Genomic DNA, 14268 nt, shown 5'->3' on the forward strand with positions numbered 1-14268 from the left:
AAACTCACAAACCCCTGCAGTTCCTCTATAAACCCTAGTTTGGGAAATTTAGATGTAATATAATCTTAAAAGCACTTCATCTTGTTAATTACAATAAATGGAACATATTTTCTTATGATTTGCATTTTTTTACATCATTTTGTGCATTCAGCTAATATATTACACGGCTAATGGCTTAAAACAGAACGAAAATTGTAAAAAATAAAAAGTACAGTTTTTTCTTCAGAAATTTAATCTAAAGAGTAAAGTACAAGTAGTCAGTTTAAATTGCACTTGAGTAAAGATGCATAAACTCAATACAACAATGTAATTCCGATCCAACAGGAATAAAACCATTAATCTGAGTCACCTCTTGTTTAGAATTATATTATTTTATTATATAAATCCCTGAGAACGTTATACAACGTACATTTACACCATCATGTTAATAAGGAGAGCAAGTAGAAAATACAATATTTTAATAATAATCACGAAAAAAATTCACGTGAAGAGTCATAATGCACAGTCAGCACCAAACAGACGAAAAGTTTGCTCTTTGTAGAGTGTATATATCATAGTATCAAAAAAAGAAATTAATGCGAACAGGCCAATCTCACAAAACCACTCCAATAATGTCCACATTTCACCACAGAATTAAACCCTCATTTATGAGCACACAGTATTTCACATTGTGATATTACTTTCACATTCACATTTCAATGTCACATTTCATCCAAGACATTCATGTCTTTTTTGAAGAAAACGTTCCAGGATTTTTATCTATATAGTAGACTATAGTAGACTTCAGTGGTGGCCAACAGGTTGAAGGTCTGAATTGCCGTTTCAGTGCAGGTTCAAAGGGCTCTACACAATCCCAGTCGAGGAAAATCTAGTGAAATGATCTGTCATTTTCTAAGAAAAATACTAATTTATATACTTTTTAACCACAAATGATTGTCTTGCACAAGCTCAATCTCACATACTGACCGTGTGTTTACAAAGCAAAGGTGCAAAGAAAGTCAAGCTCAATGATAAAAACAATAAAAACCACAATGCCATCTTTTTGAAAAGGCCTCAAACTGATTCAGCTGCTTGAAGTGTTTAAACAAAATTCAACTGTCAGTTGTCAATTGTGAGAATCCATTAAGTGAGTGCGAGTGTGTTCACAGTATGTACACACACCAAGTGGTGTACCACATAGTCTTGGCTTTCCAACTGGAGTGCAAAATATTGAATATAATTATGCATCATTTTGCAGTTTTAAAATCAGGGGTGAAAAAGTGACAACCTTTTTTTTTTTTTTGCCATAAAAGAAAAATCAATATTTTTCAACCATACAATGTATTTTTGTCTATTGCCACAAATATGTGACCCTGGACCACAAAACCAGTCATAAAGTTAACTTTCACAAAACATTATATGAAGATATAAACATCATATGAAAGCTCAATACATAAGCTTTCTATTGATGTATGGTTTTTGCTTGATTGCTTGAATTTTTTTTTTTAATTGAGATGTATGCATCATCTGAAAATGAAAATAAATAAGTGTTCCATTGATGTATGGTTTGTTAGGATAGGACAATATTTGGCTGAGATACATCTATTTGAAAATCTGGAATCTGAGGGTGCAAAAAATCTAAATACTGAGAAAATCACCTTTAAAGTTGTCCAAATTTTGTTCTTAGCAATGCATATTACTAATCAAAAAATACATTTGGATAGGTTTACAGTAGGAATTTTACAAAAAATCTTCATGGAACATGATCTTTACTTAATTTCCTATTGATTTTTGACATAAAAGAAAAATCAATAATTTTGACCCATACAATGTATTTTTGGCTATTGCTACAAATATACCCCAGCGACTTAAGACTGGTTTTGTGGTCCAGGGTCACATATACTAATGCTACCTATGACTGGTTTTGGTGTCCAGGGTCACATATATCAATTAGGTAATATAAATAACGCCTTTTTTCCTTTTTGTTAAAGGGGTCATCGGATGCCCATTTTCCACAAGTTCATATGATTCTTTAGGGTCTTAGTGAAAAGTCTATAATATACTTTGGTTAAAAATTCTCAATAGTAGTGTAAAAAAAAAAAAACAGTCTTGCAGCTCTGCAAAAACTCAACTCATTTTAAGACATGGCCCCGTTAAATGGCACCAAGCTCTACTTGCCTTGCCTTATTATGAGACGTAATGTTTACTTTAGCTGCCAACTTGCCAACAAGCACATTATTAAGCAAGGCCATTCACAAAGATACATAAAAACCTTTATACTTCTGCTTTGGGTGAAGCTTTATCAGGAACGATTCGCACGGACATATAACATATGTCGATTGGGATCAGCGCTTTCCTTTTAAAAACTAAAGTAACATTTTCCTCTGCATCTTCAGTAAATGACGACTGCTGTGTTTATTATTACATCCAACAACAATCGCACAATCGGAGACATTCTTGTCTTCCCCGCACCTGAGTAAATCACTATGGCGATGGGACTGTTTCAGCTCAGTGAGGTCACACCGACAAGAAGCTGAGAATGACCTGATTTTAAAAAGCGGATATTACTTTTAAAGATTAAAAAAAAAATAGTACTGGGTGAATTTTTATCATTGTAGGGCGGTTGTGTGCACAAACTACCAACACACATCAATGTGCAAACAACCACCCTACAATGATAAAAATTCACCCAGTACTATTTATTTTTTTTAATCTTTAAAAGTAATTTTTGCTGCATTCTAACAGGAAAGAGTGCCTTGTTTTTAATTGAAATCAACACATATCTTATAAAGAACACCACTTTTTCACACATAACATACTGAAGCAGACTGTTGCATCCAGTGAGACATGTTGCATCCCAATTCGCATACCCTCTGTCCTAATAGTCTTCTAAAATAGAATTAGTGTGTCGCAAATCGTAGGATGTTTATAAGTGTATTCCAAAGTTTCCCGGATGGTCTACTACTTAACTTCAGAATTCGATGTGCGGATCAATGCGCACTCTAACGGCTAATATCGCCCACAACACATTGCAGGGTGAAGGAGGATTTGATTAGAACTACAAACACTACAAAGTTGTGAGTCATGGTTTGAAGTCGTGATTTACGGGCTCAAAAACGCAGCATAAGTTATCAATGTGTAACTGATAAAAATATTTATTTAATATTATCCGCATTTTATTTTATGTGCAGCAACATTATGAACTTTTATAATAATAGGTTTGGTCACTTTTAAATGCATCATTATGCAAACATGAGAGCAGAGTTCTCGGCATGACTTGTGAAAGAACTTGCCTCTTCATTTCTCTCTAATATGGTAGGAAATAAAATTAAACGAAAAGTAGATCATGCTAACTGTGATGATTGACAGGGCAGTTTAACCAGTGACAGGATTTAGGTGACTAAGCAACAGAGCGTCTGTTAAAGACGCAGTCATGATGAAGTAGTATGTCCCAAAGCTTGCCAACAATTCTGTTACATACTCAAAAGTATGTACTTATTCTTTACAAAAAGAGGACATACTGTACTTTTAGGGCATAGTATAAGCAGGCTAAATAGGACGCAGCAACAGTGTGTTATTATAGGTAAAGTTTTGTGAACACGCCTAGAAAAGGTACAGCTTTAGTTAAGGCATACCATTAGAGTCTACATAAAGCTCATAGAGACAACGTTATTAGTAAATGCAGCCATGGACAGTTGCCTGCAGCTTCTAAAAGTTATGCTTCAGGAGTGAGATTGGTGATTGCAGTGAAAAGCAGAATATAAGGCAGGTCCATTCCTTTGCCAACAGGGGAGAAAATGCTACAGGTGACATGACACAGATATTTAAAATATAAAAATATTTGTTTTTAGATAAAATATTTGTTTTTACAGATCTACTAGTTTCACGTAAATTACCTATTTCAAGAAAACTGTAAATTAAAAAAAAAAAGGTGATAAGTATGCACTCCATAAAATGGTCCCTTGGACAAAAAGACTGGGTGTAAATAGACCTCTGATTGGTCAAGAGCTTTTTTCATGCTGCCCTGATAGACTTATGCCGTTGGGCCACAAACTGAGCTTTCAGTAAAGCCAGCTTAGTGTCTTCCTCACTAATGCCCAGATGCCACACAGCCCTGACCATGCCCCAGACAAGGGGTAACATCAGAACCTTGACCCCCTGGCCCAGAGCTTTCACCTCTTCTTCATCCACACCTGCCATCCGCTTGCAGAACTCCGCCGGGCTCATCTCAGTGTCCTGCAGACGGAACGTCAAAATGTTGGTTTCCACAGTGGGCAGATCCACCTGGTACAGAGGAGGGTCACACTGTAACAATCCTACAAGAGAAAATGCAAAAAACATTCAATTGGAATCTTATAATAGAACTTTGTGTTTAAGGGTGCTTTCACACCTGTGTAGATTGATTTATCTTTTCCTATACGGGGAATAAAATTATTACAATGTTGCATTTTATTCTTGGTGCGGTTCTCTTTCACATAGTAAAGTTTCTAAACGAACCAAATGTGTTAATATTAAATGTTAATAAAGTCATGCGCTAGTAAACTTTCCTCTCATTGGTCAAAGTTCCAGGGGCTATTTTCCGGATTCCGCTCAGCTGTCATCCATCAGGATGGAGCAAAAACAGCTTTGCAGATTTATTGTTGCATTTTTGCAGCTGTCGTTATATTAATTTATAATTTTGAGCAGGAGTCCAGGATTCGTAGGGAAAATATATTTAAAATACACCTTCAACAAAGAGAGCAATGAGATGGCATTATAAAATTGAGACCCAATCACCTCTGAGCTAAAGAGAAAGGGCCAATGAACATTGGTGAGTGGAATTTGCATGCTGCTCCACTCCCTCTTACATACGGGTATATAAAGCAGCGGCGTGCAACCAGCGCAGCGCAGTCCAGGATTGTGGCAATAGGGTGTAACATCTCCGTTCCCTCCTTCAGGAAACAAGGGTTACCTTCATAACCGAGACGTTCCCTCTCAGTCGTTCACTCCGATGTTACAACGTTACTTTTTGATGAAATCTGGAAAATGCCACAATTATGCCAGGGTCTCAAGGTCACGTCAGAGTCAGCCGGACCAATTTCCAGGCATAATTAGTTGACAGAGAATGTGTGCTGGTCCCCTATCCTCTTAATAGAGTCCAGTGCAGTCAGGAGAAAGGTCTTAAGTGACAGATATTTAAGCTCAACTGAACTGAGCGGCTCAAAGGCAGCCCTTCAGAGGCCTTGGAGGACCATGGACAGATAGCAAGAGGGAACGAGGTGTGGTATAGGAGGGTTGATGCTCCTCACACCTCTAAGGAATCTGATGATCAGGTGATATTCTCTAGGGATGATCCATCAACTGCATCGTGATATGCCGCAATAGCTGTGACATACACTTTCAAAGTGGAGGGGGATAGCCTCCAATCCAACTTTTCTTGCAGAAAGGAGAGCACCACTCCGACCGAGCATCTCTGTGGTCCTCTCAGCGAGAGGAGCACCAATCAATGGACAGACCCCATATCAGAGCATAGGCCTACCTCGTAGAGGGGGCTCTAGTCTGAGTGATAATCTCTATCATGGCCTGGGGAAGGTCTAATGCTGGTGACACAATCGTGCCCCCCTCTGAGAAAAAAGGTCCTTCATCAGGGGGATCTTTCAGGGAGGGGCTGTCGCAAAGAGCATTAGGTCAGAGAACCAGGTCCAGGTGGTCCAGTACAGCGCAACCAGCAAGACCTGCTCCTCGTCCTCCCTTTAAGGACGCTACCCGCACCCAGAAACCAATTGTCGAACCAATTCAGATTGCATGGACACCAGTTCAGTGTCTGACATGGACTGAGCAGCCACTTGACATGCGAGCCAGTGCGTTGCTTTGTCTCAGATCGCCCTAGCCTCTGCAGCCTTTACAGCCCGCCAAACTGGAAGGGGTAGAGGACGAGGGCTGCTGTCTCGTGAATGAGAGGTGTGATCTCAGCAAATGGTGCCTTAGCATGATCTTGTTCCAGGCATGAGAGACAGTGATCGTGGCCGTCAGTGGAAGACAAAAAGCCACTGCACTCAGAAGTACACGTTTTGCAGAGATACTTTCAATGACCGTGTAAGAAATTTGCTCTTTTAGATCGCCATGCCCAGGGAAGAGCATTGCACAACGGTGCATTCACAAAGGGGCCGCACTTCACAGAATAAGGCAAAGAATGCATTGCACAATGCTGATCGAGCAACCAGGGAGGGAGAAATCTTTGTTTTCTTCTCTTCCTTCTTCTCAATGATAGCAAGATGTGAGGCTCTGAAGCAGAAATCTGAATCAGTGGTTGCACGCCGCTTCCTTATATACCCGTATGTACGGGGGATGCAAATTCAACTCGCCAATGTTTATTGGCCTTTTCTCTTTAGCTCAGAGGTGATTGGGTCTCAAGTACGATCCCCAAAAAGTATGTCACTCGACGTAACGTTGGAATGAACAACTGAGAGGGAACTAAGTTTAGTACATGCCGTGTGTCAGCCTCTTTCTGTGCGTGTGCTTCGAATGTGTGAAAACAGATGTTTTTTAGCAGAGTATCTAAAGTATGAGCTGTAAAAGCACAGTCCTATTCTGGAAAATGGCGCAGGGAGCAGCAGCTCATTTGCTTTTAAAGAGTCATGCACGAAAACATTGTGTTTCTGCTTTGCTCGAAATGGGCATTTTCAAAATTATAAAATAAATGATCTGTGGGGTATTTTGAGCTGAAAACATTCTGGGGATACCTGAGACGTATATACTGTAAAAAGGAGCATAATGGTATAAAATGACTGACTGCAGGGAGACTTAAAAAACTATGTTCAGTCATACAGCATTATGGGCAAATGCGAACCTGTATAATTAGATGACTAACAAAACGGTGGTGCTAATGAACTAACTCAAGCTACTGTGAATAAGAGTATTTCATATGCTTAATGTATTCCTTTAATTCTTTTATAATCATGATCTAAGAAAAGCACAGACTAACTAAAGCATCATGCCTGCAGTGCTTGTGCAGTTTCATGCTGAGGGCTGAAGCAAATCTTCAGGGTTCTGTCACCTTGAGCAAAGCTTCTGGTATTCCTGTGGTCCTCCTCCAGTCTGCCAATCATGTCTGATAGGGCAATCTTACCCGCTGCTGCCAAGACACCCAACTGATTAATTCCACCTCCAAGTGCCTTGCGGGCACGTACTGCTCTCTGTATGAAATCTTTTGACCCTCCCAGCATGGTGCCCACAGGTGCCCCGAGTCCCTGTAACAGTAAGATTTTTTGTTTGTTTGTTTTAGGGAAGTCTCCTGCTCACCAAGCCTGCATTTTTTTGATCCAAAGAAAATTCTCTCTGTTCAAAAACTTTTGACTGGTAGTGTATTTTCCTTTTTTAAGTTTCATTTTTATGAAAACTATTTTTGATATTTAATTTTTAGTTAAAAAAAAAACAACAACATTGACCTGAAGTCCACTTAAAATTGTAAACGTAAAATTGTTTTCATGCCGAAACCAGTCAATTTAGTTTTTCTATTTTCTCTCTGAATTGTAAACTTAAACTGACACTTTCTCAAATAGTAGTAACATTTGGTTGGTTATGTGGTCATATTGGCATATATGAATAAAGTATGACGTACACAACTTAAACAACTTTCAAATCACTCAAGTATAATCAAACAGTTGTTATACTATATGAGCTTATGAACATGCACTCATTTATAAAGGACACCTTAAATACAGATGGTTGCTTTTTCCCTAAATGTCTGTAGTTTTGGCTTGGAAGCTTGTTGTAAAGCATGAAATCTGCTGGTTAATAATATGTATTTTTTTTTTCTATTATTGAGTCACACTACTGTTAAAGGTGAATTATCAATTTTAAAAAGACTTGTCCAGTTTCATATTTTTGTGAAAACCATTTTACATTTTCTCAGGATTTCTCTTTAATGAATAGGAGGTTAAAAAACAGCATTTACATGGTCTTACGGGTTTAGAACAACATATGAGGGTAAGTAATAAATGACAGAACTTTAATTTTTGAGTAGACTATCCCTTTAATGCATCCTTGCAAAATGAAAAAAAGTGACCCCAAACTTTTAAATTAACATATTTTTAAATAATTGTTCTAAATCAACATGTTGAATTAACATCCGTTCTATTATTATTTGATTAACTTCATATCAGACATACTGAATAGTACAACGTCAACACGTAGCAGAAATAGAATAACTAGAAAATAGCCATACTATAATAACAGAAATTGTATTATCATAAAGTGGACCCTGTGAGAAACTAAGTGCTTACCTTGGACAGAGACACACTGACAGAGTCGCAGTGTTGCAGTATAACATTGGGTTGGACGCCCAGAGCCACAGCTGCGTTCATCACCCTTGCTCCATCCATATGCACAGCCAAACCAAACTTATCAGCCACAGAGCAGAGCTTTGAGTGAGAAACACATACAGTTATGCATGTCCAAACCTTCTACATTTTTACATTTTTAACATACAATCAAACCAAAATGTATACAGGCAATTTCTCACATTATCAAAGTTTATTCGCTATAGTTTACAAAATGGTAATAAAATAAGACAAGCACTCAGAGTTAAAAATTTTACTGGTAGTCGACTGAATTTTTGTTTACTTTATTTTGCTATCCTTACTTACATAAACCAACGATTAACAAATATCTAACCTCCTGCAGGAAGGAGAGTGGGAGAACACGGCCTCCCTGAATATTGTGCGTGTTTTCCACACAAACCAAGCGGGAGCGTGGGTAGTATGGTTTAGGGTAACCGTGTCGGATCTTGGAGATCAGCTGGTCTAAGTCAAAAGTGCCGTCACCAAGGGTAGTGACTACTGCAGAATGGACGCCTGCAAGCTATAACCAAAAACAAGAGTATGTTTATATATCAGACTACATATAATGTGATATATACAGTCAAACCCGAAATTATTAATACCCCTGGCAAATTCTGACTTAAAGTTACTTTTATTCAACCAGCAAGTTTTTATTTATTTATTTATTTTTTTGATCGGAAATTACACAGGCTTCTCCCAAAAGATAATAAGATGATGTACAAGAGGCATTATTGTTATTCATACCCCTTGCAAACTGTCACAGTCTATGGGAAAATGCAAAGTTCTATACAATTCCAAATAATCCAAGCTACAATTGAGAATCTGTGGAGGGAGCTAAAGATCAGGGTGATGGCAAGGAGACCCGCCAACCTGAAAGAGTTGGAGCTCATCGCTCCATAGCAGACATGCAAAAAGCTGATCAGCAATTATAGGAAGCATCTGATTGCTATAACAGCCAATAAAGGCTTTTCTATTGATTATTGAGAAGGGTATGAATAATTTTGGACATGCCACTTTTTGTTTAAATGTAAAAAAAAAGCTGAGAAATATTTTTTTCCACAATGATGCCTCTTGTACATCGTCTTATTATCTTTTGGGAGAAGCCTGTGTCATTTCAGGTTAAAAAAAAAACTTGCTGGTTGAATAAAAGTAACTTTAAATCAGAATTTGCCAGGGGTATGAATAATTTCGGGCTTGACTGTATATACTTTTTTTTAAAAGATGATCAATTGTTTTGCTAGATAAGAGCCTTCTTCCTCAGCTGTGATTGTGTAAAGCATCTTTAAGCTGCATTAAAACTGCAATTTGAACCTTCAACCTGTTGGCTCATATTGAAGTCCACTATATGGAGAAAAATCCTGAAATGTTTTCCTCAAAAACCTTACATTCTTTTTAAGACATGAACATTTTGGATGACATAGGGCTGAGTAAATTATCAGGAATTTTTTACTTCTGGAGTAAACTAATCCTTTAACAAAATTTAATCAAATCAACGTAGCCTTGGTGAGCACAAGAATTCTTTCAAAAACATTAAAACAAATCTTTTTGACCTCAGCCTTTGGAATGATAGTTTAAATGCATTACAGAACAAACTGAATTTTCTAAAGCATCATGTTCATCACCAAATCTCCAAATTATGATTGTGTTTATAGCATTCTGTGGTGGAAATTACATTTTAATATTAACTGGAAGGCTCCTTTCTGTGCTACATAAATCATGCAGTATTTAATAAAAAATTATATTGATATAGGAATACAAGGAATAACCAAAGAGACAAAGACAATACAAGCCTTGTGTAAGAGACCTATGTTCATACCTGTGCACTTCCTCCTTGCTCGTAAATGTGAATATGAGAGAGATCACCTACTATCATTTCATCACCTCTTTCTCTGCAGTGCGCCATAACTGAGACCAAAAAAGAGAAAAGAAATATGAGGGCAACATGTTTGTTGGAAAGAACATCTGGTCACTAACAAGAACAAAATTCCAAAAATAGTGAGCTATTTCTGTAAGATGAATTGCAGATCATTATTATTTTTGAAATATTAGATATTAATAGCCAGCGGCAACTCTCAGCCATTGACAGACCACAGTGACACTGGAAAACAGCATTAGACGTGTCCATTTTACCTTGACAATTGTAAATAGGTTTTATTAATAGCCCCGGGCACCGTCCTGCAATCTCACCTGCAATCAGGTTACTCATCGTTCCTGTGGGGACATACAACGCCGCTTCCATGCCAAACATGTCAGCAGCAAATTTCTGTAGTTCTACAGAAATGAAAAAAAAAAAAAAAAGTTAATGTATACATTTCTTAATAGAAGCGCATATGGTTAACTCTACCAGTCAAAAGTTTTGGATTTTTTTAATGTTTTTGTATTTTGTAGGAAGTCTCTTCTGCTCACCAAGCCTGCATTGTGAAATATTTTTACTATTGAAAATAACTGTTTTCTATTTGAATATATTTTAAAATGTATTTTTTTTTCCTGTGATCAAAGCTACATTTTCAGCATCATTACTCCATGTCTTCAGTATCACATGATCCTTCAAAAATTATTCTAATATGCTGATTTGTTGTTCAAGAAACACTTAATTTATCAATAAATGTATTATTATTATCAATATTTTAAACAGTTGAGTAAATATTTTTTAGGATTCTTTGATGAATAGAAAGGTCCAAAGATCAGCATTAATCTAAAACAAAAAGTTTTTGTAACATTATACACAATACCATTCAAAAGCTTAATTTATACTTAATCAATTAAATTAAATTAATACTTTTATTTAGCAATGATGCTTTAAATTGATCACAAGTGATGATAAAGACATTTATAATGTTACTAAAGATTTCTATTTCAGATAAATGCTGTTCTTCTGAACTTTGAATTCATCTAAGAAACCTGAAAAAAAAATCTACTCAGCTGTTTTCAACAACAAATTATTTATTTAAATAAATAAATTATTTAATATATATATATATATTTGGAACGGCAAATCAGAGTGTGCCTGGAATAATTAAATTACATTTTAAAATATATCTAAACAGAAAACTAAAAATAGGAAGTTCCATATATATATATAGAGAGAGAGAGAGAGAGAGAGAGAGAGAGAGATTTTTATACAGATTTTTTTTATGTTTTTGAAAATGTCTTTTCAAGGCTGCAAATCACAGTAAAACAGTAGTATTGTGAAATAGTATTACTATTTAAAATAACTATCATCATCAACTATCAACTAGCACCACTACTCCAGTCACATGATCCTTCAGAAATCATTCTCATACTCTGATATTTTTTACTTCAGTTTTCTTTGATGAATGGAAAGTTCAGAAGAACAGCATTTATCTGAAAAAGTAATCGTTTGTCACATTAGAAATGTCTTTATCGTCACTTCTGATCAATTTAAAGCATTTCTGGTGAATAAAAAGTATTAATTTTGTCTGTCCCCCTCAAAAAAAAAAAAAAATTATAGACTCAACTGTTTTAAATATTGATATTATTATTATTATTATTATTGTTGTTGTTGTTGTTGTTGAACAGCAAATGAACATAGTATAATGTTTTCTGAAGAATCACATGACACTGAAGACTGAGTAATGATGCTGAAAATGTAGCTTTGATCACAGGAATAAATTATATTTTAAAATATATTCAAATAGAAAGCAGTTATTCTAAATTGTAATAAACTTCTCAATATTACAGCTTTTGCTGTATTCTGGATCAAATAATTGCAGGCTTGGTGAGCAGAAGAGAATTCTTTTTAAAAAACTTACTGTTTAAAAATCGTACAGTTCAAAGACTTTGACTGGTAGTGTATGCATAGACAAAGTAGCATCTGAGTACCTCAAAAAGGTGGTTAACACCTTGTAATGGTGAGAAACATCAGACTATTAGTCGGTGAATAATCAACTAATTTTAGTTATTAAAGCATAAGCATAGCCTACATTGTCTGTAATTGTTTATGTGTCATTATAGGAACAGCAGGTAAAAACAAGCACTGCTCACTGCAGAGCCAAATGGCCTCCAGCTCTCCCTGTGTGAACAAATGTGTGGGTAGGGTTAGGGTGTGGTTAGGTGTCTATCTCCACCCATTACCTCCAGCTAGTAACTACTCCCATATGGCTCTGCAGCAAGCACCCTCTCGGTGAAAATGCAGATATATGTGAGCAATGTTGCATCTACAAAATCCGTTAATGTATTTAACAGATGAAAGTACGACTTTAACCATTTAACTACCAGAATAAGATTTTGAAATAACAGAAGTACGCAACTGACTTTGTGCCAATCCCTAACTATTAACCATTGACCGTAGCGTCTTCTCCATACACATCGTCTCCGACTTCTGTCTCGTGCATGGCTCGGCGCATGGCTGCTCCTGGTTTGGTGACTGTGTCGCTGCGGAGGTCCACAACGGTTGATCCCGTAACCATCTTCTGGGACTCATAGAAGAGCCGCACCTGATCCACGTGAAAAACACGAAGAGGTTTGAGGAAGCAACGACGGAGTAAACGAGCTGAATCCTTCAGTGTTTTGAAGCTCATGGCTTCTCCTTTGCACTGTAAAGTATTCCACAAAAGTGCATCAGGCCTTTGATGAATTTTGATTTAGTCTATTCAATAACCATTGATCTAAGCAGCTTACAGGCATGAATAATTAGCCTTTTTCACACTTCCGTGTTTATGGCTTCCGGATTGGCACTTGGCATGGTAACATTTTTTCCAGTGTCAGCAGCGGGTCGTATGCTACTTAAACAAGAACAGGTCTGACAACTCTAACGCAATTGACACTTTTCACACGCTCTTACGCAACACATCCATGTTCTCACGCAGTAAAAATCACGCTTAGTTAAAACTGTAATAAGATATTAGCAAAACAGATTTGGTAAAGGCTCCAATGCATATTTGTGCCAAAGGTTCTTTATGTACGTGTATTCACGAGTTCGCTCTTGCATATAATAAACAGCGTAAAAGTTAAGCGTGTTCGGCATGCTGTCCGGGAGAGGGCTCCGAGCTCGGTAGTCATTCCCGAGCCCGGGGCACTCCCCCTGCCCAGGGAGAGGGGTCCGAGCTCGGCATTTGGCCCGAACCCAATAGCGCTCCCCCTAGCTGGAGGTGAACAGAAAATAGAAACGGGGGGATGCTGAAATCAGAGATAACTGAAGGTAGGACTGCTTGGTTATTTAAAGGGACTGTAGTAATTGGATAGGGAGTGATTGCTGATGATGAATTGGCCGTGTTAATTATCTGCGCGAGCTCCTCCTGAAATTTGTTAATGAAACATCACTTAATAGCGCTGAGCAATGTGTCCAATCACAGACATAGCTGTTGATTTCTTGAACACATGTAATTGGCCATTACTTTAAAGTTAGTATGATTTCACACTTGCCAGTTCTCTCACTGCAAATAAGAGGTTCATTGATTAAAAAATTAACTTTGTGAGATCGTGACCTGAAGTAAGTAACGCGTTTTTGTGATTATCAAGGACAACTATTTGCGCACTTCTATATAATCTGTTCAGAATCTGAATAAAAGTTTCCTTTTTCGTCCTGCTAATGGCCACATACCCTTTACAAACGGCAACGTTTCCTGAGTGATAATCCCTCATGAATGAAGAATTCATTTTCGAATGGGAAAAAATATGTTTAAGCAATGTAGAAAATTTTTCGTTTTTAAAATATTTAAAAAATGTAATTGCAATTATTTATAAAAGTATAATGAGTAAACTAAAACTTGCAATTCTTTCAGTGTACATTATTTTACATCATTTTATAATAAAAATTCAGTATGACATAATTTCAGGGTGTCAGACAAAACTCTGCTTACAGGTGTTTTATGTTAAAATGATCAAATCAAATTGAAATAAATAAAAAAAACTGCTCATGTTAGCATTTTTGTTTGTATTGTGATTAAAATGCAGTGTTTGGTTTGAAGTTTCATGGCCAGGAAAAAATATTTATGGCTGGTAAATT

At 36.8% G+C, this 14268-nt stretch overlaps 1 protein-coding gene across 1 annotated transcript; it reads right to left on the reverse strand.

The window, feature by feature from the left end:
- Positions 1-352: 352 nt before the first annotated feature.
- On the reverse strand, positions 353-13098 carry LOC141326424 (uncharacterized). The gene is made up of 7 exons (XM_073835172.1): positions 12601-13098; positions 10488-10571; positions 10117-10205; positions 8635-8820; positions 8244-8381; positions 7016-7208; positions 353-4295 (listed from the first exon to the last, which is right to left on the reverse strand). The coding sequence occupies exons 1-7, from the start codon at positions 12839-12841 to the stop codon at positions 3994-3996; spliced, it is 1233 nt and encodes a 410-aa protein (XP_073691273.1). The 5' UTR covers positions 12842-13098; the 3' UTR covers positions 353-3993.
- Positions 13099-14268: the final 1170 nt, after the last annotated feature.

This window comes from Garra rufa, chromosome 2 (assembly GCF_049309525.1).
Source record: "Garra rufa chromosome 2, GarRuf1.0, whole genome shotgun sequence".
Taxonomy (NCBI): domain Eukaryota; kingdom Metazoa; phylum Chordata; class Actinopteri; order Cypriniformes; family Cyprinidae; genus Garra; species Garra rufa.

Excerpts from the sequence above, each read along its gene's own strand:
- LOC141326424 (XM_073835172.1), bottom strand. The coding sequence starts at position 12,841 with ATGAGCTTCAAAACACTGAAGGATTCAGCTCGTTTACTCCGTCGTTGC. Across the intron at positions 10,572-12,600 it reads AGAAGACGCTACGGTCAATG|AACTACAGAAATTTGCTGCT; the intron begins GTTAATAGTTAG and ends TCATTTCTGTAG. Across the intron at positions 8,382-8,634 it reads CACTCTCCTTCCTGCAGGAG|CTCTGCTCTGTGGCTGATAA; the intron begins GTTAGATATTTG and ends TCTCACTCAAAG.